Source organism: Papio anubis, chromosome 3 (genome assembly GCF_008728515.1).
Source record: "Papio anubis isolate 15944 chromosome 3, Panubis1.0, whole genome shotgun sequence".
Classification (NCBI taxonomy): domain Eukaryota; kingdom Metazoa; phylum Chordata; class Mammalia; order Primates; family Cercopithecidae; genus Papio; species Papio anubis.
Window position 1 is genome coordinate 31,190,332 of NC_044978.1, and position 25,248 is coordinate 31,215,579.

At 39.1% G+C, this 25,248-nt stretch overlaps 1 protein-coding gene across 2 annotated transcripts in view; it reads left to right on the forward strand.

Annotated features, from left to right (window-relative positions):
• The first annotated feature begins 1,873 nt into the window (after positions 1 to 1,873).
• GASK1B (golgi associated kinase 1B) overlaps positions 1,874 to 25,248 on the forward strand; it is a 48,210-nt gene continuing 24,835 nt past the window's right edge. The window contains exons 1-3 of one of the 2 annotated variants that reach the window (XM_003899309.5): positions 1,874 to 2,182; positions 3,442 to 4,575; positions 19,155 to 19,369. In XM_003899309.5, coding sequence (XP_003899358.1) covers positions 3,666 to 4,575; positions 19,155 to 19,369 — 1,125 coding nt within the window. In that variant the 5' untranslated portion in view covers positions 1,874 to 2,182; positions 3,442 to 3,665. Of the gene's footprint in view, positions 2,183 to 2,318; positions 2,713 to 3,441; positions 4,576 to 19,154; positions 19,370 to 25,248 lie in introns of those variants that run through there. The other variant, XM_003899308.5, reaches the window with a different exon arrangement.

Below are 25,248 nucleotides of genomic sequence, written 5' to 3' on the forward strand. Positions count from 1 at the left end.
TAAGAGAACAGCCTGGAGAGATGAGGTGATCTCAACAGAACAGGGGGCTACCAAGTTCCAAGGGACTGAGGGGCCATCAACAGCCAGCTAGAGAGATGCTTTGATAGTGGTGTCTTTGAAGTGACTACAAGATGCTCATCGCAGAGTCAGCTTTACATACCTACCAAACCTGGAGAGCTTATAAGTCAATTCGCAGCATTATGAATGGAGTAGCAAAACCATTTCTGCCATTATTGCTTCTCTCTCTCCACTACCTTGGAACAGCCAGAGCCAGGTTCAAAGTAGGGTGAGTGGCTGGGTGAGTGGTTAAGGAACAAGAACTCTAGGCAGGAACAAAAAAGAATCTACGATGGATCTCCTCTGTCCCTTTTCAGTAGATTTTGGTTATGCTTTTTCAGGGACTGCTATCTTCTGGAGAAATTCTGGAAATTTGAAAGAAATTTTTAAAAAAATTTACTATGATATAGAATCAAACATATTAATTAGTTTATGTATATTACATGTCTGTATGTCTATGGCTAACAACTGGAGAACTTTTAAAAAAATTTAAGTATTACTGGAAAAGTCATGGGGCCTGCCTGAGTTTCCATTTAAGAAAGTTGAAAAGAGGTATCAGGCCACAGAAGAGGTTTCAATGGGCAGTGGAGGGGGCAATCACTAAAATTGTGTTCTGATTATATCTGACAAGCCCTGTTTATCCAATGTATTGGTTACATCAATATCTTGACTACAACTAATTCAGTGTGCTTGTCCTCAATTCTACCGTGATAGCTTTGCTGTGGTGCAATGGTGACTATGTGTCGAGGCCTGGGCCGAGGAGACAGGCTTCCGAGCAGTTTAATGAGGCATCATGGGGGATAAAAACAAACACATTGCTGAGTATTTCAAATGATCATTCCAAGGCTGCTATCTCATTCAATCATCACAAGAAACCGATGGAGTAAGTGGTATTATTTTTCTTCTCTTACACATGAGGGAAACTGAGGCAGGGTAAAATGACTTGCCACAGGGGACCACACGTAAGAGTTAAATGAGAAGAATTTAAAGCCAGGCTTCCTCCCTCTTCAGTCCATTTTCTGAATATCATAGTTCAGAGTAGAGAGTGGAGCCTCCACTAATCCCTATTGTGGCTATCGCAGGGGACAGTGTATTGTTCTTTTTCTAGGAGACATTTTCGGAGTGGGGTGGGAAGGTAGTCAACCAGATTTACTAACTCACACAACTCGCCCTATCTCCTAGGCATTTTTCCACGAAAAAAGTAGCTCTAAAAACAGCTGGAGGAGACTTCTGGTTATTATAACTGGCCTCTGACAAAGGCTTACTTTTAATTTTTATAGAGCCAAGTCAGTTGTTCCTTTGACTGTGAAAATAATAAGATGATTATAAAATGCAGCTTTGGTATGGTTTTCTTGCAAGAAGTTCACATTTTCTATCTAGAAAATAATTCTGTGTGTATGAAAGTATGTGCCTTAAGAGTTTTTGAGTGCAAATAAAATTGCTTTGATGCCTGAATTCTCAGAAAGTTTAGCCAAATACCCAGGTACTTCCAGGCTACTATCAATATTGGGATTGCTCCTTCTCATTCCTCCATGTGGCAGGACTTTTAAAGAGGAAAAAAGGACTGAATTTAGAGTGCTAAAATAACAGCCTGATTATAATTTTCGTCAATTTACCACTTGGACGTTTATTCTCTCCTTCCATATATATTCCAACTCCTTGCTCTTTTTGCATTGTAAAATATAGTATTTTTAGGAATATACACCATATGCTAATCTTTTACCCACTCTTCAGATCACAACTTTCTTTCTCTGTGGGGAGGAAAAATCCCTGTCCCCTTTCTGTCTTCTTGCCTTTTGATTCTATTTGTCATAGTCTAATTGAGACCCCGAGGTCATCAGCTCCTGCCTTTGTGCTAGGACACGCAAACCACCCAGGCCAATCCCTCACCTGTTTTTTTTAAAAACCTCCAATCAGAGGAAATCCACGACTTCTTTTTGTGAACTGTTGCACTGTGCAACTGCACACTATAAATGTCTTTCCTTATCTATGTGCACTCTTATCTCACTGTTCTATTTTTTTCCCCCTCATTTATATTAACTATTTCTTACCTTTTTATCCTGAACTTCTAGGCCTTCTCTTTCCAGAACTGGTGGAAGACAAATGAAACGGCCAAGATGGTAAGGTGAGTAGTTCCTGGGAACGCTTGTGCTCTAACCCCAAGTTATGCGGGATGGACGCTCGAGGGGTGGTGGCATTCCGCAATTTACAAGTTACTCCCTTGGCTGCGGCTGCTCCACCAAGATAGCAAACACTCTCGATCTTTTGAACTTCATGAGACTGACATTTCTGAGTCTGTTTTGCAAACACGACACTAGAGGGCTCCCAGGGGTTAAAAATAAGTGGAAAGTTATTTGAATGAAAACTGATTCTCTACGGCATTTCTTTTTTCCGAATTTAAAATTAATGTTTATTTTGTTAACTATTGTTTTTAAAAGCCTTATATCTCTTAAAACCATGCAGCAGTCCGTTTCCAAGTTTTGCTTTGCAATCAGTAGTTTTCAAGGGAGCTTTTAAAGCTGAACTGAAATGTTTGAAATGTGGAACACTCTTGACCATGAAATATGTTCTACTTACATGCCTCAGCCTTTAAAAGTTCTTTGCATTAGAGTCAAGGATTACATTCTTCCTGGAGCCAAGCATGGGGCCAGCTGTGTAAGTAAGGTTGCTTACGAGTTTCTTCTTTTTCTTTTAAGTAGTGAAAAAACAGAACTAGAGATGCTTTTATTTTCTTTCAGCTGACTTCGGTGGAAAGAAAAGAAATAAAAAGCAGTCAGAGTTGTGTTGTGTTGTGTGTGTGTATGTGTAAGAGAGAAAGAGAGAGAGAGAAACAGAATAAATGCAACTGTTTCCAACATATATGGACATTTACGGCTTTGTATTATACTAACAATGTAAGCTAATGGAACATATTATTAATATGGAGAAAAATTTGTACCATTAGACTAAGAGAATATGTTTCTAAATTTTATTGTTAATACTTGCTGCTTGTACTTGGTTAATTCAGGACTTTAAAAAGTAAATATGGTATAGTTATAGAGTTTTAAAAAATCACCTATTACTTGTCTTAAGTTCTTTCTGAATTTCAAAAAGGAAAAGCCCAGGTTTGTCACATTTTAATGCTTTTGCTTCAGAGTCAACTTAAATGACTCTAGGTACAAGTTATAAAACACTCTTGGATTTTTGTGTCTTGTTTTCACTACTTTAAAGTGACTGTCAAATCTATACATCTATCTTGTTTCCATGGTTTTAACTTTTATTTTTAAAAACATTTAGTGGTGATATTTATGAAAGGAAATGATGACTTTTTTTCTTTACTCTTGTAGAGGAACTTAAATGGTTTGAGATTGTGACTCAGTTAACTCTGTATCCATTCATTCCCAGAAACCAGCCACATTTCTCCTTGGGGAGACTGATAGTTTAAAAGGTTTGTTGTGTCTGAAACATTCCCAGCTTCATTACCAACCCTTTCCTTCCACCTCTACCCACTGGAGACCATTTATGTCCCGAAGCGGACGCGACAGCTGAAGTCAGGAAACCATGCATTACATTAGCAGGAGCCAACTGCAGACTTTAAACTCCGTTCAACATGTGGATGCGGCAGAGAAATGACCTGTCCAGACAAGCCGGGGCAGCTCATAAACTGGTTCATCTGCTCCCTGTGCGTCCCGCGGGTGTGTAAACTCTGGAGCAGCCGGCGTCCAAGGACCCGGAGAAACCTTCTCCTGGGCACTGCCTGTGCCATCTACCTGGGTTTCCTGGTGAGCCAGGTGGGGAGGGCCTCTCTCCAGCACGGACAGGTGGCTGAGAAGGGGCCACATCGCAGCCGCGACACCGCCGAGGCATCCTTCCCTGAGATACCCCTGGATGGTACCCTGGCGCCTCCAGAGTCCCAGGGCAATGGGTCCACTCTGCAGCCCAATGTGGTGTACATTACCCTACGCTCCAAGCGCAGCAAGCCGGCCAATATCCGTGGCACCGTGAAGCCCAAGCGCAGGAAAAAGCATGCAGTGGCATCGGCTGCCCCAGGGCAGGAGGCTTTGGTCGGACCATCCCTTCAGCCGCAGGAAGCTGCAAGGGCAGCTGATGCTGTAGCACCTGGGTACGCTCAGGGAGCAAACCTGGCTAAGATGGGAGAGCGACCCTGGAGGTTGGTGCGGGGTCCAGGAGTGCGAGCGGGGGGCCCAGACTTCCTGCAGCCCAGCTCCAGGGAAAGCAACATTAGGATCTACAGCGAGAGCGCCCCCTCCTGGCTGAGCAAAGATGACATCCGAAGAATGCGACTCTTGGCGGACAGCACAGTGGCAGGGCTCCGGCCAGTGTCCTCTAAGAGCGGAGCCCGTTTGCTGGTGCTGGAGGGGGGCGCACCTGGCGCTGTGCTCCGCTGCGGCCCTAGCCCCTGTGGGCTTCTCAAGCAGCCCTTGGACATGAGTGAGGTGTTCGCCTTCCACCTAGACAGGATCCTGGGGCTCAACAGGACCCTGCCGTCTGTGAGCAGGAAAGCAGAGTTCATCCAAGGTAACAGATTCACATGCTTCGTTATTTGCAGCTGTTGGGGATTCGGGTTCATTTTCTCCTTTCCCTTACTGTCTTTTTCTAAATGATTTTTCTCCACCCACGGTTCACATTTGGACAGCAGCAGCAGCAGCAGCAGCAGCCTGTCTTTCCATGCGCTTGGCATTCTTTATTTTCCCAGCCCGGGAGGATATGAGAGTTCCAGGGAAAATGCTGTATTGGACATACAAGAGTAAGCCCATACTGTATAATCTTGGCTCTCCATTTCCCTCGCTGCACTTCCCAGTGGTTTATTAAATCTAATTAAAGCCAACGGCAATTTGCATGATGAGGAGAGGAAGCTAGGCTGGAGGCAAAGAACTTGCTGACAGTCAGGCATACTATTAAATAGGTTACTATGGGAGGAAGTAGAAGTTTTTAAAAGTAAGAGGGAAGCGAGTTATCGTTCTTGAGCAGATGGAATCTTCTTAAGGGGCGCAGAGCCAGACCATGTTAGGTTCAACCCCTTGATTTTTTTTCCAGTGGATTTAACCCCTTTATTTAACAAAAAAAAAAAAAAAAAAAAAAAAAAATAAGGCAAAAATTGGTAATTTGTTCAGTATGTATACTAACTAGCTGTGTGGTTTTATCAAGCCCCTGACTATGGTCTATTGAGCCAGTCTTTCAAGATTCTCTCTTCTTGGGTGACAAACATTTTGGCAGGTTCTAACATATGTAGCCAGTTACTGCAGTTGCCAGCAAAAGGATTGGTCTGCGGTCATGCCCATGCCATATAAAGGATATTCCCTGAATATTAAAGCTATTCCAGGGTTTGAATACAAAGTACAGTGAGTCAGTGGCTTATGTTTGAATGCAGAATGATGCCAGAAGTTACAACTTTGAATCCAGATTGACTCAAGAGGCTAAAACGTACCCCAAAGAGATTAAAAGCTGAAAGGATACTTACTTTCTCCATGTCACCATGAAATTTAGCATTTCAGTGAGGTTCCCAGGGAGCCTACAATGGAATGGATTAAAATCCCTTGGAGTGGCTGAGACCCAAACTGCATTTCCAATGGCTTTAGCATTATAATTTCGTTTTAGAATGGATACTCCTTGAAGTACCAGTGATTTACTTAGAAAAACTGGACATTCATTACTGATAGTGGTTCTTGTCTAAGTGCTCCAGATTCACAGGTATGCTTTGATGTCTCAAGTTTACAAAGCAGTCCACCACAATTATGCCAATGTAAGAAACCCTCTCAAACATTTAATCTAATGTTGATAAAAATGAATTTTGTATTGGGTGTCCACAATTTGTTAAAGATTATACAAATTGATTCATATGTGTTGGCTCCTAGAATTCTCATAGCAATGCTATTATGTAGGGACTATTATTATTTCCATTTAGTAGGTGAAAAAATTGAGTCTTATTGAGACAAAGTAATTGACCTCAACTCCCACAGCTAGTAAGTGGCTAAACTGGGTTTTGATTGTAGGCCCAGCAAACTTCAGAACATAACTTCTTAGCCACTGGACTTAGGTGCATATGTAACTTATTATCCAAACTGGAACCGTGTGGCATGAAAGGAGCTGCTGGTGGGCACTGGGACAATAGGCACAACCGACTGTTCTGAGCAGAGTAGGGCACAGGATCCCTCTTGTTATGCTGTAATCCCATTCATTTTCATGTCATAAAGGCCCCAGAGAGGAGAAGATGAACTCCTGGGTACATCCTGAGGCAGGGTTCTCTGATATGTCCTTTGAGCTTCCCTTAGACACTCTTGGATGGAAGTTGGGAGAATACAGTAGTGACTAAGAGCCTGGGCCCTGGAGTTGTACTAACTGGGTTTGAACTTACCAATCTTATGACTTGGAAATGTTGCCATGTCTCTTTATGCCTCAGTTTCCTCAGCTGTAAAATGACAATACTGCCTACCATATGACATTGTTGTTAGTCAATATATGGAAAACACTTAGAACCAGTATTTACCACAAGATAAACCTTCAATAAATATTGGTTATTATTATTATTATTATACCAAACACAGGAGGTACCAAGTTCATTGAATTCCTCACATAATCTCCAAGTCTCATATATTATTTCTTTATGTGATAAGACTATGGCTAAAACTGCTCAATTAAACTTTTGTAATCACGATTCCTCTTAGGTATTTAATTCTTTGCTCTGAATTTCCAGCATCTTTGAGAACAAAAATTCATTTGAAGGAGGGGTTTGTAATCTCAATATAGCCTGGGTATTTCTCTCTCCTTTCATATGGGAGTGGTGATGGAAATCAACTAATAAGGTTATACCAGTATGACTCAATTTAATAAATAAAATCCCTAAGATTATATCTCAAACAACATTCTCTCTTTGATACCTTCTTCCACTTAGTCATTTAGAGTCACAAAGTCAGGTCAGTTTCTTCAGGGGCTCATGAAATGATTTCATATAGTTATGAATACTCTACACAATATAATTCTACTCAAGCAGACTGTTATAGTGATGCAAAGTACATAAATAGAACACTTCTGGTCATGGTATAGACAGCATTAGGTTCTCAGTATCTCTACCCATCCACCTATTTCTAGTCTTTTCCTCACTATGTCTTTCTTCCCTGATTTCCACAGAAGTGTGTAGCTTTCTTCTAGGGCCCTCCTATTCTGTTGGTCAAAGTTTGACTTTATTTGAGCCTCTCAGTCCACCCAGAGAGGCAACAGATCTTACCTAGTTACCTAGCATCTTTTTCAGCTTGCTCTATATCATTATATTATATAATACATTTTTGTATTATAATCATTTGCTTAATCATCTGTTCCTTCCCACTACTCTCTAGGTCTCTGAAGTCAAAGATACTTCCCATTTTCTTTAGAATTGCATTTCTGGATCTTAGTGGAGAGTCTGGCCTATAGTAGAAGCTCAATAAATATTTTGAACGAATGAAGGAATGCGTTCATTGCTTGTTCCTTGGACTCTAAACAGTAAATCTATACTGGAAGCCACTAGCTTCTAATACTTAGGACGCGTAATAACATTTTTAGTCTTAAGTACAGGCTAGACTTTCTCCTGGAGGATCTCATAAGGAATTCATTGTGGATGTAATAAAAAATGTTTTTGTAGCATCCTTATAATGCAAATGAAAGGTTTACAGGGCTTATTCTTGTGAGGACTATCAATGTGGTGTGTTGGCATCACGCTCTAGTGTAATTTGATAATGAGTTTTCTGCAGGAGGAACAATAGGATTTAATTTAGGTATATATTTCTCTGATGATCAGGCTTGGTCTGGGAGTAGATCTTTTAATATTTGAGAGAGTGAGAAGCCAGCAAAGCCTGTAAGTAATCTGCCCTAAATGTTGTTTCTGTTCTGACTTTTGATTAATGTTTACAAAAATAAATTTATATCTGGCACCAAGGAAGTGGTTAGTCTGTGTTGCAAGTTGAATTTAGATATTTAAGCTGTCTTAGTTAATTTTTCTAAGAATCCTATGCAGTAGACTTTTTAAACCTCAATTTAGAGATGAATGAAAGGCAAGAAGACTGCTCAAGGACATGTGATGAGTTGTCCAGCAAAAATTTTTGTCTTCTAATTTCCAAGTCTTTTCTCTTTTCACAAATCTGCTTCCCTCAACAAATCCTTTAAGGGGCCCTAAGGTAAATCGTCTTTCTCTATCACCACAGCCTACTAGGAAGTATAGTTATTTAATATAATGAAATAGATTACTTATACACTGATGCACAGATGTAGCTATGGTAACCTCTTTTTTTTCCTCAAGGAGACAAAGCAACCTTAACCATAGCTAAGAGTCATTCAATTTTCCTAGATATATATACCAGACACAATTCTAAGTACTGTGCTTGCATTATTTCATTAAATCGTCATCTACCAGCTGCACCCAAGTGACATAGAGTTTGGGGACTCTGACAAACATTTAACAAATATAGAAGTTGAGGCCCAGAGTAATTATAAAATGGATATGTGATGTGGAAAGGGAGATGTAAAAAGGAATCAAATGCTGTGAATTGACTAATCTGCCTGCCCCAGCCTTTCAGATAAAGCTCTCTGTTGATTTAGTCAAAAGACAAAGAGTTCCAATTAATAAAGGTCATCTTTAGGGTTTTTCTAAATTGGCAGAACTGGTGTGGGTGATCCAGTCAGCTAGCTCAGTTTAGTCTGAGACAAGATCTTGATTGTGTGACCTGATGAGTTCTAGATAATTCTTCCTGAATACAAAAAGATGTGTGAAATGAGTGGACTTACTGGTATTGTGCTTTATAACAGACTATTTTCTGACAGGTTATGCTCCAAGATATCCTAGAAAATGAGAAGGGTGCACTTGAGGAAGGGCAAGATAGTAATTAAGTAGGCAGAGCCAGCAGTGTGCCACAATATAAGATCCAGCAGTTACCACGGGAGCAGATTTTCATCCTATATGTTTCTGTGTAGGAAGTCTTAAAATGAATTAAAATATAGCATCAAAGGGTCTTAAAATGTTTGTGTGCAATAAGGAAGTATTTTTCAATTGTGACAAAGAATCTAGTGTTATGTATCACATAGTACTTACACTGTACTTGATGTGTGTTGTCTATTATACCACCTGACAATTTTACACAGCAGATATTACTCTTGTTTTAAATAGGGGAATCCTGAGGCTCAGTGAGCTTATAAAATTTGCCCTACATCGCCTACCTAGAGAGCAATGAAATTGGAATTTGTGCCCAATTCTGTCTCTGACACTGAAGTTTCCTCATGTTGCTTCTGTTAACCCACACTACCTCACAAATATAACTTACTACAATTATGGGATAATGTCAAAAATGTACAAATTTTAGCATGATGGTTTCTGATTTTACCACTATGCCAATATTTCTATTTAATTTCTTTTTTCAATTCAATAATCTAACATTGATAATATTTTTACTCAAGTGCAGTACTGATGTATCATTGTGAGCACTGCTACAAGTTTTTTTCGTGCAAGCCAAGATGCCAGTGCTTACCAGATTTTCTTGTTTACCATAAACAGTCACATGTGTATCAATGTGACGGAACATATTTGTTTTCTGCCAAATTTTCCTTGCAAGAGTCTCAAATTATTATAAAAGTCACCAGATACTGTGTGGTGCTGATACATTTTGATAATTAAAAAAGCGAAAATATCCTAAAGTATTTATCTAGGATTAGACAAAGCAGACTATGTCCATGTAAAAATCAAGAGAATAAAAACAGAGACAACCCAGTATGCTTCTGTGATCTCTGATTTAGCAGCTTTGCCAGAGCTTCCCCTGTAGTCTGCACAGTATAATGTGAATGAATCTCAAGGGACACCATTTTGGTAGCATTTAAGCATTGTGCTATTTTTCATGCCCAGCATGGAAGATGGATGATGTATGCTTTATTTTTAGGATGCTGCTTTATTCCACAGAGCTGTCAGACTGAATTAAGGTAGGCTAGTTCCAGGAATTCTGTATGTCAAGGCTGCTTACATGACAAACTGCAGGCACCCCACAAACTTCCATTTAAATTCATTGTAGATCCCAAGTTGCTCACTGTTTTCCAACTTGTATTGCCTCTTCGTATTATAAAGGAGGAGAAATATGTTGTGTGTTTTTCACTCTCTTTTCAAGCCTATGTGAGCAGCACTGTGAGTTCTGGGTGAATGTGCAGTTGCCGAGGCAGAGGGATGGCAGCTTTGCATTTTATATTGTTTCAGGCTCTCAGGTAAGGACATAGTCATTTTGCAGGGAGTGTTGAGAATAACACAGACGTCCTCACAACCTGGGAACATACTGGCTTCCGAATCCTAGAAATCTTTGACATACAGGCAAACTTTGTGGAAATATTTATTTAGGAGTGTAGAATCATGTTTTATTTTTTAAAAAGTTGGATTGAAAGTATGTTGTGTTCTTCCTCAGAAAAGCCCTAAGGCTATTTCTTTATGAATCAAATTGAGCTGGTCAGCTTAATACATTCATTCATCAGTGAACAAAAGTTTACTGAGCCTCGGCTCTAAGCAGCGCTGTGCTCCAGCGTCCTCTTGTTTGCTCACTACATAACTTCATAGGCAAACGGGGAACCGGGCAACCTTCTCTGCTGTGTAATTTGTCCCTTGGTCCCACACACAGCTGGGATCAAAGGGGTGATTAATGGTTGCCACAGTACTCACAGCATAAGAGATGCATGTGCCTTAACTCCATGCAATCTATTGTCTTCTATAGGATCACATTTATCTTTTCTTCCTTTAACATGTATTTATTGAGCACGTGCTGTGTGCTAGCCACTATTCTAGTCACTGGGGCTGCATCAGTGAACAAAACAGTCAGGAATCTCTGCTCTTGTGGCGCTGACACTACAGGGCCATGTGTGAGTTCAGTGTTCTGGAGGAAATCTTCCTGTCACTGATGTGAGGATTCACTAAGCACCTTCCCAAGCTCAAGGAGGTGGGCTCTTCAGTGGGAGTGAATCAGCTGCTGTCTCTGAGTTGCTGTAAGGATCACACAGGTGCAGGGGTGCTAGATAGCTCTTCCTACCTAAGTTAAAGAAGAATTGTTACAGTTTCAATGTGTTTGTAATCAACTCAATTCAATGGCATTTTTACGTGTGAGGCACTGCCCTAGGTACTAGGGAAAAGTGGTACAGTTTGTAATTCAAATAGCTTTGTATTTTGGGGTGTTGACGGGGAATGTAGACTCTTTGCAGGTGAATCTGGATTCTGCCACTTGCTAGCTAGGTGATCTGGGGAAAAGTTACTTAATCTTTCTGTGTTTTATATTTTATTAGTATAATAGGGATGATGATAATAAAAACAGTGATGATAACATTACTTACCTTAGAGTTGTCATGAGAATTAAATGAGTTAATATGTATAACATATAACATTGCTTAACACATACTAACACCTTTTTTTTCTTTTATTTTTTTCCCGAGACAGGCTGGAGTGCAGTAGTGAGATCTTGGCTCACTGCAACCTCTGCCTCCTGGGTTCAAGTAATTCTCTTCCTCAGCCTCCTGAGTAGCTGGAATTACAGGCGCCTGTCACCACGCCCGGCTAATTTTTGTATTTTTAGTAGAGACAGGGTTTCACCATGTTGGCCAGGCTGGTCTCAAACCTCTGACCTCATGATCCACCTGCCTTCGTTTCCCAAAAGTGCTGGGATTGCAGGCGTGAGCCACCGTGCCCAGCTAGCGCTCTTGAATGCCACCCTTTTCATGCCATTTCTAAGCTAATGTAGCTCTTTGTGATATATTTCTTTAGATTTTCTTAGTTGGTTTATCCAGATCGATGTTTACTTGAGTAGAATAAATGGGCACCTACATTTTTCATTTAGAGAAGGACCTTGGAGCTTATAGAGGATAATAACGAGATCTCTTATTTGTGGAGTGCTAGGCAGTTTGCATCCATTATCTTATTAAATGTCACAACAGTCCCCTACATCAGATGTTCTTATACACATTTCCTGAGGGGAAACGGAGGATGAAAGAATAATGTATGTTCCCTGAAAGCCCACAGGTAGCGTGCAGTAGGGCTGGGATACAGACATGGGCCAAGAGGACTCCATAGCCTCATTCCTCAAAACTGTGCCTTACTGCCTCCCGCTGTCCCTTCACATCATGTGTGAGCCTTCAATGACTGCAGCCTGGGGCTTTCCCTGTTAATCATCCATCCAGATTGTGACCACGTTCCCCATTGCCTTGTCTCCTGATTCCTGAATGTAGCCATGATGCCTAACTGTTCCCCTTCTCATGATAGTAATCTGGGCTCAGAAGGAGAGAGGCAGTAGTGCTTCCACCACCCCTATTTTCATCGTCCCAGTGTATAAGAGATACATCGGAGTGGATAGTTGAGCACAAGCTGGACAGAATGAGGGCATCGAAACCTCTGCACATCCCTGGCTCTATTTCTCAAGTTTTTCTCTAATCCTTCCCAATTCATGTTGAATGGAGACAGTGAAATTACACCTTACTAGGATGTCATGCCAGGCAAATTTTTATTCTGGGTCCATGGACCATTCCTTAGACTCTAAGAGCTATACATGAACATTGGGGGATTCTGCAAAAATGCGTTCAGAACTTTTGAGTGCTTGCTTTGTTCTAGACACTGCATCAAAAGTTAGAGATCCAGAGGACTAAGAAGTAGTCTCTGTTCTTCAGAGCTCTCCGCTTGGAAGACAGGAGACCGTTAAGCAAACCTACCTTACAAAAAGGGTGTGATAAAAACATCAACGGAGATATTTTTAGGAGGCCCTGTAGGCAAAGAGAGGGAGAATTAAGCCTAGAATGTGTATGTAGGGGGTTGAGTGGGAAATTATAAATACTTTTGGAAGAGGTAATGCCAGAACTGGTTCTTAAAAGTCACTGTGGGTGGTGTGAGAGATGGGATGGGTGCAGAAAGTATAGAGGGAACAGACTATGAAAAACGTGTGAAAGCAGAGTGTGTTCAGGAAATTGCAAATAGTTCTGAAAAACAACAGATTAGGGTTTGGGGGGCATGATGTGAGTTAAGCTGTGGTAAGTAAGAGTGAGTGTGTTTTATGTCCTGTAAGGAGCCTGGACTTTATCTTGAAGAAAATAGGGAGTCACTGAAGGGTTTGAAGAAAGGGGGTGATGTCATGGGCTTTGCACTGTAAGAAGTAAGAGGGTCACTCAGGTCAGGAATTCATGGATTTAACTGGATTAACAAATGCTAAATCCCCCAGGACTGAGTCACCCTGATGTGACCAAGACTTCATCTGCCAAATGTGATTGTAGAGTCTGGCACAGTGACCACATCATCACCACCCTCTGAAGTCAAATTTGATTCCTGTTTTTTAAAGTGGAATATTGAGACAGGAAGGGTCTTGGAGTTTCCATTTATACAGCAGAAGTTCAGGGCAGACCTAGAAAGCAGAAGTTCCTGCCCATTCGTTGGAACAAAGAAGAACGCTTGTTTTCAGAGGAGAACTGGCGATTTAGGTTGTTTAGGTAGTTAGTGATGAATGAAGTCACAAGAAATTCTCCTTTCCTGCTTCCTTAACTTCACACTTAGCTAACTCCTGAGGAAGTATGGAGATTATTTTAACTCAGGCCTAGAGAAAACAAACTATGAAGTGAAAAACAGTTAGATAAATAAATATATGAAACATATTCTGAGTCACCCAGAGATCTACTTCTTTTTTATTATTTAATCTAATTTTCAGTTGAGTATTTCTATATATTTATGGGCACAAGGTGATTTTTGATATATGTTTACAATGTGGAATTATTAAATTATGCTAATTTAAAAATCCATCACCTTACTTTTAAAAAAATTTAAATTTTAATTAATTTATTTTTTAGGCTTCTTCGAATCATAGGATTATCTCTTTTTTTTTGGTGAAACATTGTAAATATATTCTTTTAGTAATTTTGATATATACGTTGTATTATTATTTATTATAGTCACCATTCTGTATAATAGATCACTAAAGCTTACCTGTCCTGTCTAACCAAAACTTTGTATCTGTTGATCAACCCTTTTCCAATTTAACCCCCTCTCCCAGCCTCTGGTAGCCACCATTCTCCTCTCTACTTTTGAGTTCCACTTTTTTAGATTCCACATATAAATGAGGTCATGCAGTATTTGTCTTTCTGTGCCTGGATTATTTTGTTTAAAATAGTGTCATCCAGGTTCATCCATGTTGTCACAAATGACAGGATTTCTCCCTTTTTAAAGGGTGAATAATAGAATTCCATTGTGTATATGTAACATAGCACATTTTTCTTATCCATTTTCTGATGATGGACACCTAGGTTGCTTCCATAACTTAGCTATTATAAATAGTGCTGCAGTGAACATGGGAGTACAGACATCTCTTCGGCATACCGATTTCAATTCCTTTGGATAGACACCCGGAATTAGGATTACTGGATAGTATGGTAATTCTATTTTTAGCTTCCTGAGAAACTTCCATACTGTTTTCCATCATGGCTGTATTAATGCACATTCTGACCAGCAGTGCTAAGGGTTCCCTTTTCTCCAAACCCTCACCAACACTTGTAATCTTTTTGTCTTTTTAATCATAGCCCTTCTGACTGGGATGAAGTCATATCTTATTGTGATTTTAATTTGCTCTAGGACAAATTCCTAGATTCAGGACTTGTTTGGCCATATAAAATCTATGCCTATGTAATCTACAGACTCCTACCTCCCCACCTACTGTTTTTAAAAATCATGAAAACCTTATAGAGGTTTATTTCTTTTTGCATTAAAGTTTTCCTTCAATGTGTTGTTGACAGTTGCAATGGAGCCCAAGAGAATTTGTTTCCTATAACAAAGATGCCACTCAAGTTTGACTGGCTTTTGTTTTCTTCAATGGGTATTGTAGAATTGTTTTTAATGAAGGACTTGAGCTGGACTGTCACTTGCTTTTTATCTTGTTCACAAGGAGTCTTGGAACATGGCCCGTGCAAGAGAAAGAACTTTTGATTTCAGAGCTCAAGACTTTTCTTCTTGTTTTTGCTCAGTGACAAATGCACACAGACATTCACAGCTCCACCCAACATGCTTAGCATTCACCTATAATTCCACAAAACCACTCAGCCAGTGCTCAAAGTGAACGGCATTTAATAAATCTAGACAAAGAAGATTGTGTAAAGCACTCATTCTAAGTGAATTTTCATGTTCATCTTCTCAGAAGAATGTCTTCTTTGTGCTTTTGAATAAAAAACGACTTGGGAGAGCATCAAAATTCAGGGGAAATATTCAGATTTCAGGAAAAAAGAAGCTTTCCTGGCAAGTCTCATTTTTTAGGACAGCTCTATAACCTTTAATTCACATGAACACCCACATATCTTTTAAAACCCGCTTTCTCACCACTGTGACAGAATTTTATCTCTTCACTTGTTGAGATTTCTCTGGAGAGTTCAGTACTGCATCATTTTGACAAACCTGAATGTGGAGAGATGAATGCTTCTCATCTCTGAAACACTTCAGGGTAAGTTGCTTTAACCAGTTTCCTGTTTTCAGAGGCAATTTTTCTGTCATCTCTTCAAATCCATCAAGGTTCATTTAATTCTTTCAAAAGCCATATATTAAAAGAAGTGGAATTCTCCTCACAGAAGTACTCATTGCTCTGAGATCTGGAGTTATAGTGACTACTATTATTACCTGCAAGGCCCACACATGTATATGTAGCAAGAAGACCTGTGTGTGGAAAGAAACCACAGCCATCTGTGACTCAGTCTAAGTCTTGCTGCTCACCATGCTTTCTTCTGGTTCTTTGGGAATCCCCTTTCCTGAGGTGCACTGATTTCTAGCAGGGCAGGAAAGAATGTCTTTATGCGATAGTCGGCATTCAGAAGATTTTGCTGAGGGGAAAGGGATGGATTGGGAGAAAAACATAGGCTATTAATTGAAAACCAATTATACTTATCAGTTGAACACTTTCTTTGGCAGTTTGAGAATGCCTTTTTAATGATTAGTACAGAAAATGTATCATTCCAAAAATTTGTTGATCTAAAATAGAGAAATGGTGACTGACATACAGTATACTCATAAACTAAATTAGGGGTTAATGTATAGCTTGTGGGCCAAAAATAGCCCACTGCCTGTTTTTATTTTGTGAACTAAAAATCGTCTCTATAATTTTAAATGATTCACAAAAATCAGAAGATTAGTGATATTGCTATGACCCTTGAGACTCACATGAAATTTAAGTTTCGGCATACATGATAAAATGTTAATGGAATAGTTACGACCACTTGTTTATATATTTTCCATGACTGCTTTTGGGCTACAATGGAGTTGAACAGTGGCATAGTTGAATAGTTGTGATATTTTAGGCCCTCAAAGCCTAAAATATTTACTATCTGCCTTTTATAAAATTTGCTGATCACTGGGCTAGATTATTGCATTACAATTACAATGGCACTATTTAAAAATAATTGAAATAAGTATTTATAGTATAATATTTAGTGAAATAATTATGACAAACTCTACATACAAGATGATCCCAAATAGCTTTTTTTCTTTGCATAAATTTTGCCTCTTTCTCCTGGTAGAAATGTAAGTTCCATGAAAGCAAAAAACTTGACATTTATCTATTCATGTATGTAGCTTCCGGTTCTAGAATAGTGCTTAGTGCACAGTAAATCCTCAAGAAATAGTAAAGGTCAGTTGAAGCCTGATGAATTATGTGATTATGTGATGTATATATGTAATAGTCATCAGAGCAAAACCTTTCTGGGGCATGTGTTTATATTAGGTACCATGCTGGGAATTTTAGATGCACGATCTCATTTCTTCCTAATAAGGTCAGTTTTGAAGGTATGTTATTGCTTCATTTTACAGGTGAGAAAAACAAGGTTTAAAAAGGTTACATAACTTCTCTAACTTTACGAAACTAAGACATAATGTGACCAGAATTGTGTTGGATTCCAGAGTCTGAGCTCTAATCATAAGTTATACTCTTTAAAAAAAATTCTAGAAGCAGTTTACCTATTCAGATGAGAAAGAAAGGCATAGAAAAATACTGGAGGTAAATATACAAATAACAGAACCAATTACTGGGAGAGGAGGTTATGGTTGATTTTTATTTTCTTAGCTATACATTTTTATGTTTTTCTGTATTTCATGAAATGAGTGGATTTACCTTTAATTAGTTTTACAATTAGAAACAAATGTTTCTAAAGGGAAGAAAAACAGCCCAGCAGGTTTCAATTGTTTATGTAGATCATTTCCATGTTTCTCCAAAGGCCTTATATGAATTGCTGAGGAAACTGCTGTCCTTCTGACCCGTGTGTTGATGTGTGTTGAAGTTCACTGTTAGGTTTCAACTCCCTTTGAATACTTTCTAGCCCTGAGCATGCTAAGTGCTCTTTGTCTGTGTATAACTTTGGTTCAAAGACACTGATAGAAAGAGCTTCTTGGTGTTTATTTTTAGACGCCTGAAGCGCACACCTTTGGAGGCTATGTGTCTATTTTTTATTTGTATTTGGTTATACTGGCCCAGTGCTGTCTTCCACAGCATGATGGATTGCTTTTACCTGGAATTTATTCTTTTAAAATAAATTGGCATAGTATTTGGGATATACATATTTAAAATTATCTGACATCTAAGAAGATATAATTAGGTCCCAGGAACCCCAAATCATTTACTAAGGTAAAGCGAAATTGGAAGGAGAGAGAGCGTGCTGCAAATGAAGCTCTTTTGTTATGGCTCACATTTCTTTCTCCACTCCTCTGTTAGTTTTGTATGAATGATTGTAGCATATTTTCCATAATCCAATAGACTTTCCACATGCCCTGGCCTACATTGCAAGGCTAAAGGGAGAAAGATTTTTCTTTGAACAGAACTATAATGCAAGTGATTAGAATGATTTAAGTTAATGCTACTAAAACTATTAAGGTTAGTATAACTCCAAACTCAGGAGTGGTTAGAGGACTGTTTCCTGTGTTAAAGACTGGAGATAAGAACTCTACAACATGGCAAGACAGTAAGGTGGCAAAATAAAAGTTTCTAATAGACCATATTATATATTGAGAACATCTGAGGCTATTTAAGAGCGGTCTTAAAAGTTCCGGTGACAAGTCTGAACACTCCAGTTGTAATTTCAGAGGCCTCTGTTGTTCAGGCCTGTTAAGAATGAGTTAAGTGGGCTTTATCGGATCTTTGTAATTTAGTTGTTTTTATCAGGTGCATCATTCTGATTTTTGAGTTATAAGCAAAAATGCTCAACACCATCCCCTTGTGACTTTATTGGTCAGAAATGGGGGCTTGGGAATGATGTTATTGGTTTTAAGCTTGAAGTGTTGTTTAATGTGTCTGGATCATGGTCTTTCTTGTTTATGATTATTTCACTGGGGCCCATCATTCTTTGTACAGTTTAACAATGAAAGAAATTGCATTTCCAAACTTCCAAAAGTGAGACAAAACAAATTGAGTGACAGGTTAAAAAAGATCATCTATGCACATGCAGTTGAAGAACTGACATCTGCTTAAATGAACTTTGTTGAGGTTGTGTGTGAATAAATGATCTCTTAACAAGAGCACTGTTGTGCTTGCACAGTTTCTATCAGGAAAGAAAAAACCTCTTGCCTCTTTTTTTTTTTCCGTCTTTGTAGATTATAGTGATTGGTGTGAACCATACAATTTCACTTTTAAATTTGCGACTTCTAAAAATTCTTTTTCTTCCTGACATCATAATGTGGCCTCAGAAAATCAGACAGTTGTTATTACAAATAAAGAGCAGCTCCACTCAGACGTTGAATAGACAATTATAAATGTCTGGATTCTTTCCCTTTTTGTGGTGGCTGCTTTTAGATGTGGAATAAAACCACATTAACCATAGGACGTTGTTATTGGTGCTTAGTAGCCTATTCCTGCCACATCTATAAAGTATCTTGTTTAAAATTTTTTTTTCATTGTCTCACAATAACTTTCTGCTTTATAAGACTTCAAATAGGAAGCACTGAGGTATGAAAGTATTAAAACTTCAGAAGACAAAGGGACAGTAAAATATTGTCAAATCATACTCTCACATTTGATAGGTGAGAGTGAGACTGTGAGAAGAGTGAACGACCTGCTCAAAGGCACACCCTGCGTCAGTAATGTGCTGAAAGTGTGTTTGTTTTTCTGATTCCATAGATGGCCGCCCGTGCCCCGTCATTCTCTGGGATGCATCTTTATCTCCAACAAGTAATGACACCCATTCTTCCGTTAAGCTCACCTGGGGAACTTATCAGCAGTTGCTGAAACAGAAATGCTGGCAGAACGGCCGAGTACCCAAGCCTGAATCGGGTTGTACTGAAATACATCATCATGAGTGGTCCAAGATGGCACTCTTTGATTTTTTGTTACAGGTAAGTTTATCAAATGAAGCAAACAGTTATCTAAGACTGGCACTGAGTTATATTAGCCTGACACTAAGGAATGTTCAGCACCTGGAGTTTTTATGAAGCTGGTGATACCTTCTATTAGGTTGGTGCAAAAGTAATTGTGGTTTTGGCCATAATGGCCAAATGCAGACGAAGCCTCCAGGTAGCAGGCTTCAGAGAGAATAGGCTGTAAATGTTTCTTATCAGACTTAAAGAGGTACCAGACTCTTAATTTCTCCTGGACCAGGAAAAAAGATCTGGAAGGGGATTCTCTACAGAATGTAGATTTTCCGCACAAGTGAGAGCTTGGCAGGGCCATTTCAAAATATATCAAGGAAATACATCTTGGGGTAAAATGCTTTGATTTCTTTCAGGGCCCACTGTCTGTCATGCTGGTATCTTATTGCTACAAACAGAGTTTGTTTTGTCGATCTTAGGTTCTCTTTTAATGTTAATTCTGGTCAACTGTGCCTGAATTCCAAAGAGAAGAAGGTATAAGGAGGCATGCCCAACCACCCTTTCCCAACATGGCCTGAACTAGTGTTCAGGTTTACTTTTATTTTTTAATTGTATTATTATTTTTTAAAATTTCAATAGGTTTTGGGGGGACAGGTGGTGTTTTGTTACATGGGTACATTATTTAGTGGTGATTTCTGAGGTTTTGGTGTATGCATCAGCTGAGCAGTGTACACTGTACCCAATGTGTAGTCTTTTATCCCTCACTCTCCTCCCATTCTTTCCCCTGAGGCCCCAAAGTTCATTGTATCATTCTTATGACTTTGCATCCTCACAGCTTAGCTTCCACTTATGAGGGAGAACATACAATGTTTGGTTTTCCATTCCTGAGTTACTTCACTTAGAATAATGGTCTCCAATTTTATCCAGGTTGCTGCAAATGCCATTATTTCATACCTTTTTATGGGTGAGTGGTATTCTATGGTATATGTGTACCACACTTTCTTTATCCACTTAATTGATGGGCATTTGGTCTGGTTCCATATTTTTGCAATTGCAAATTGTGCTGCTATAAACATGCGTGTGCAAGCGTCTTTTTTGTATAATGACTTCTTTTCCTCTGGGTAGATATCCAGTAGTGGGATTGCTGTATTAAATGGTAGATCTACTTTTAGTTATTTAAGGAATCTTCACACTGTTTCCCATAGTGGTTGTACTAGTTTACATTCCCACCAGCAGTGCAAACATGTTCCCTTTTCACCACATCCACGCCAACATCTATAATTTTTTATTATGGCCATTCTTGCAGGAGTAAGGTGGTATCACACTGTGGTTTTGACCTGCATTTCCCCGATCATTAATGATGTTGAGCATTTTTTCATATGTTTGTTGACCATTTGTATATCTTCTGAGAATTGTCTATTCATGTCCTTAGCCCAGTTTTTGATGGGATTTTTTTTTTCTTTCTGTTTCTTGCTGATTTGTTTGAATTACTTGTAGATTCTGGATAATAGTCCTTTGTCATGCATAGTTTGTGAAGATTTTTCTCCCACTCTGTGGGTTGTCAGTTTACTCTGCTGATTATTTCTTTTGTTATGCAAAAGTTTTTTGGTTTAATTAAGCTCCATCTCTTTATCTTTTGTTGTTGTTGTTGCAATTTGTTTTTGTGTTCTTGGTCATGAAGCCTTTGCCTAAGCCGATGTCTAGAAAGGTTTTTCGGATGTTATCTTCTGGAATTTTTATGGTTTCAGGTTTTATATTTAAGTCTTTTATCTATCTAGAGTTGATTTTTGCATAAGGTAAGGGGTGAGGATACAGTTTCATTCTTCTACATGTGGCTTGCCAATTATCCTAGCACCATTTGTTGAATAGGGTGTTCTTTACCCACTTTATGTTTTTGTTTGCTTTGTTGAAGATCAGTTAACTGTGAGCATTGGACTTATTTCTGGGTCCTCTATTCTGTTCCATTGGTCTATGTGCCTGTTTTTATACCAGCACCATACTGTTTTGGTGACTATAGCCTTATAGTATAGTCTGAAGTCAGGTAACGTGATGGCTCCAGATTTGTTCTTTTTGTTTAGTCCTACTTTGTCTGTGTGGACTCTTTTTTGGTTCTATGTGAATTTTATGATTTTTTTCTAGTTCTGTGAAGAATTATGGTGGTATTTTGATAGGAATTGCACTGAATTTGTAGATTGCTTTTAGCAGGATGGTCATTTTCACAATATTAATTCTACCCATCCAAACACACATGAGATGTGTTACCATTGGTTTGTGTCACCTATGATTTCTTTCAGCAGTGTTTTGTAGTTTTCCTTGTAGAGATATTTTACCTCCTTGATTAAGTATATTCCTAAGTATTTTATTTTATTTTATTTTTTTGCAGCTATTATAAAAGGGGTTAAGTTCTTGATTTGATTCTCAGCTTGGTTGCTGTTGGTGTATAGCAGAGCTACTGATTTGTGTACACTAATTTTGTATCCTGAAGCTTTACTGAATTCGTTTATCAGTTCTAGAAGTTTTTTGGAGGAATCTTTAGGGTTTTCTAGGTATACAATTATATAATCAGTGAACAGTGACAATTTGACTTCCATTTTACTGATCTGGATGTCCTTTATTTCTTTCTCTTTTCTGATTGTTCTGGCTAGGACTTCCAATATTATGTTGAATAGAAGTGGGAAAAGTGGGATGTTTGTCTTGTTCCAGTTTTCAGGGGGAATGCATTTAACTTTTCCCCATTCAGTATAATGTTGGCTGTGGGTTTGTCATAGATGACTTTTATTACCTTAAGGTATGTCCCTTCTATGCCAATGGGTTTTAACCAAAAATTGATGCTGGATTTTGTCAAATGATTTTTCTGCATCTGTTGAGATGACCATGTAATTTTTGTTTTAAATTCTGTTTATGTGGTGTATCACATCTATTGGCTTGCTTGCATATGTTAAATCATCCCTGTATCTCTGGTATGAAACCACTTGATCATGGTGGATTATCTTTTTGATACGCTGGATTGGTTTAGCTAGTATTTTGCTGAGGATTTTTGCATCTTTGTTCATTAGGGATATTGGTCTGTAGTTTCCTCTTTTTTCGTTGTGTCCTTTCCTGGTTTTGCTATTGGGTGATGCTGGCTTCGTAGAATGATGTAGGGATGATTCCTTCTTTCCCTGTCTTATAGTGGAATAGTGTCATCGGATTGGTTCCAATTCTTCTTTGAATGTCTGGTAGAATTCAGCCGTGAATCCATCTGGCCCTCGACTTTTTTTGTTGGCAATTTTTAAATTACTGTATTAGTTGCGGTCTCTAGAGGGACAGAACTAATAGGTTCGATGTATATATGAAAGGGAGTTTACTAAGGATTTTTGACTCACACAATCACAAGGCGAAGTCCCACAATATGCCGTCTACAAGCTGAAGAACAAGGAAGCTGGTCCAAGTCCTCATATCTCAAAAGTAGGGAAGTTGACAATGCAGCCTTCAGTCTGTGGCCAAAGGCCTGAGAGACCCTGGCAGATCACTGGTATAAGTCCAAGAGTCCAAAAGCTGAAGATCTTGGGATCTAATATTTGAAGGCAGGAACCATCCAGTATGGGAGAAAGTTGAAGGCCAGAAGACTCAGCAAATCAGCTTCTTCCACCTTTTCTGCCTGCTTTATTCTAGTTGTGCTGGCAGCTAATTAGATGGTGCCCACCCAGATTGAGGGTGGGTCTGCCTTTCCCAGTCCACTGACTCAAATGTTAATCTCTTTGGCAGCACCCTCACAGACACACCCAGGAACAATACTTTGCATCTTTCAATCCAATCAAGTTGACATTCAATATTAACCATCACAGTTACCGTTTCAGTCCTTCTGCTTGTTACTGGTCTGTTCAGAGTTTCTATTTCTTGCTAGTTTAATCTGGGAGGGTTGTATATTTCCAGGAATTTGTCCATCTCCTCTAGGTTCTCTAGTTTGTGTGCTTAAAGGTGTTCATATTACCCTTGAATGATCTTTTCTATTTCTATTGGTTGTAGAATGCCCCAGGCGTAGAGATCAGTTCAGTTGGTTGGGGGCTTAGAATTTTATTTTTGGTTTACATCATCCTGCAATAATCATACTCGCCATAGCTACCATTTGTTGAGCTATGAGAAATAGTCTTACCCCATTTGGGAGGTGAGTAAACTGAAGTTTGGTGAGGTTAAGTGTCTCACTCAAGTTCTTACAACTACTCAAGTCTGGAGCTGGGATCTGTTGGAATCTGTTGATGGTAAAAGTGTCTTCTTTCCAACATTCCGCACTGTGTTTCAATGGTCACTTGGCCATGTAACTTATTTTCCTTCTTTCCAGTTAAATTTATTGCAAATTTTTCATGAAGAGTCTACATTAGAGAATAATAAATATTGATCATCTACATAATTGTGTGACTCCTCACGTTTTATAAGGTTTTCTTATGACTCTTTTCTCCCTTTGATAAATATCTTAGGACTTTCTCCAGCACCTCATTCTGATTACTGCCTTTCCCTTCCCCCATTTTAGAAAAAAAACTTTTCTGTTGTTGCATTGTTAACAAGTATCTTGTAGAAATTTAGAATGGCCTTAGGACATTTGGAAAACATTATCCTTTTGTTAATTCATTGTTTTGTGAGTGTGAGCAGGAGGAAGAAATTGGAGAAGGACAAAAATGTAGGAAGAAAATCAGTTTAGTAGAGTCACAGACTACAAAATAGGAACTTTGATGGAGGAGAAAAGGATCCCTGATGTCAGTGGTGCAGAGACACCAGCAAGGACTGAATTGGGGAGTAGAACATTTGACTTGGCAAGGAGGTGGTCAGCAGCCACCAAGTTCTGCCTCCTTAAAGAGTGTTCAAGGGTCCAGCTATAAGGCTGTAACTGGTTTTAAGCATTATATATGCATTATCTCATTATTCCATTTTATTAATGTACTAGCTCTGTGAAGTAGGCATCCTCCATTTTATAGGCAGGAAAACTGAGGCACAGAGAAGTTATTATCAAGAGCTATAAAGAGTCTGGGATTTTACTTTACTTGGAAGCTAACAGGTGAGTCTGCCACAGATTGATAGATGTTAGCAGAAGATATGAGACTCCTGGGTCAGAAACAAATGACTTTATTACTCATGATATAGCAGGTGCCATGAGTTTTATGCTCCCTTGCCTCTCAAGTTCTATTGGGGCAATACAGAGTGGCCTTGGTGAATGCTTCAGATAGTGTGTTTATGTTACTGCTGAGGGACACTAAGCTTAGGAAACCCCCCATTCTATAAGGGGCTGCTAGCTAACCTGCCAAATATTTGCCTCAGATGGATACATTATCTTTATTATCTTTGTCAGGAAACAAATCTGCCCTTCATCTCAGAGGGAGATACTCTCTGTTTGGTATGCTAATACTCTTAAAAATACATGCAGACTTTGGGAGGCTGAGGTGGTGGAGGGGGATCACGAGGTCAGGAGATCGAGACCATTCTGGCTAACGTGGTGAAACCCCGTCTCTACTAAAAATACAAAAAACTAGCTGGGTGTGGTGGCGGGTACCTGTAGTCCCAGCTACTCAGGAGGCTGAGGCAGGAGAATGGTGTGAACCCGGGAGGTGGAGGTTGCAGTGAGCCAAGATCATGCTACTGCACTCCAGCCTGGGTGACAGAGCAAGACTCCCTCTCAAAACAAACAAACCAATCAACCAAAACAAACAAACAAACAAACAAAAAACCCCAAAAAACAAAACAAAACATACAGAACAAAATCTAATGTAAGATGTGCAGAAATGCCATGAAGAATTGTCTCTCAACAATTATCTAACTTGTTCAATGTTACATAGCTAGTAAGTTCCTGAACAGAGATATCATCAAATCTGGCTAATGCTAGATTCTATATTTTTAGCCGTTATTGTATAACTACTACCAAGTTATCCTTGGAT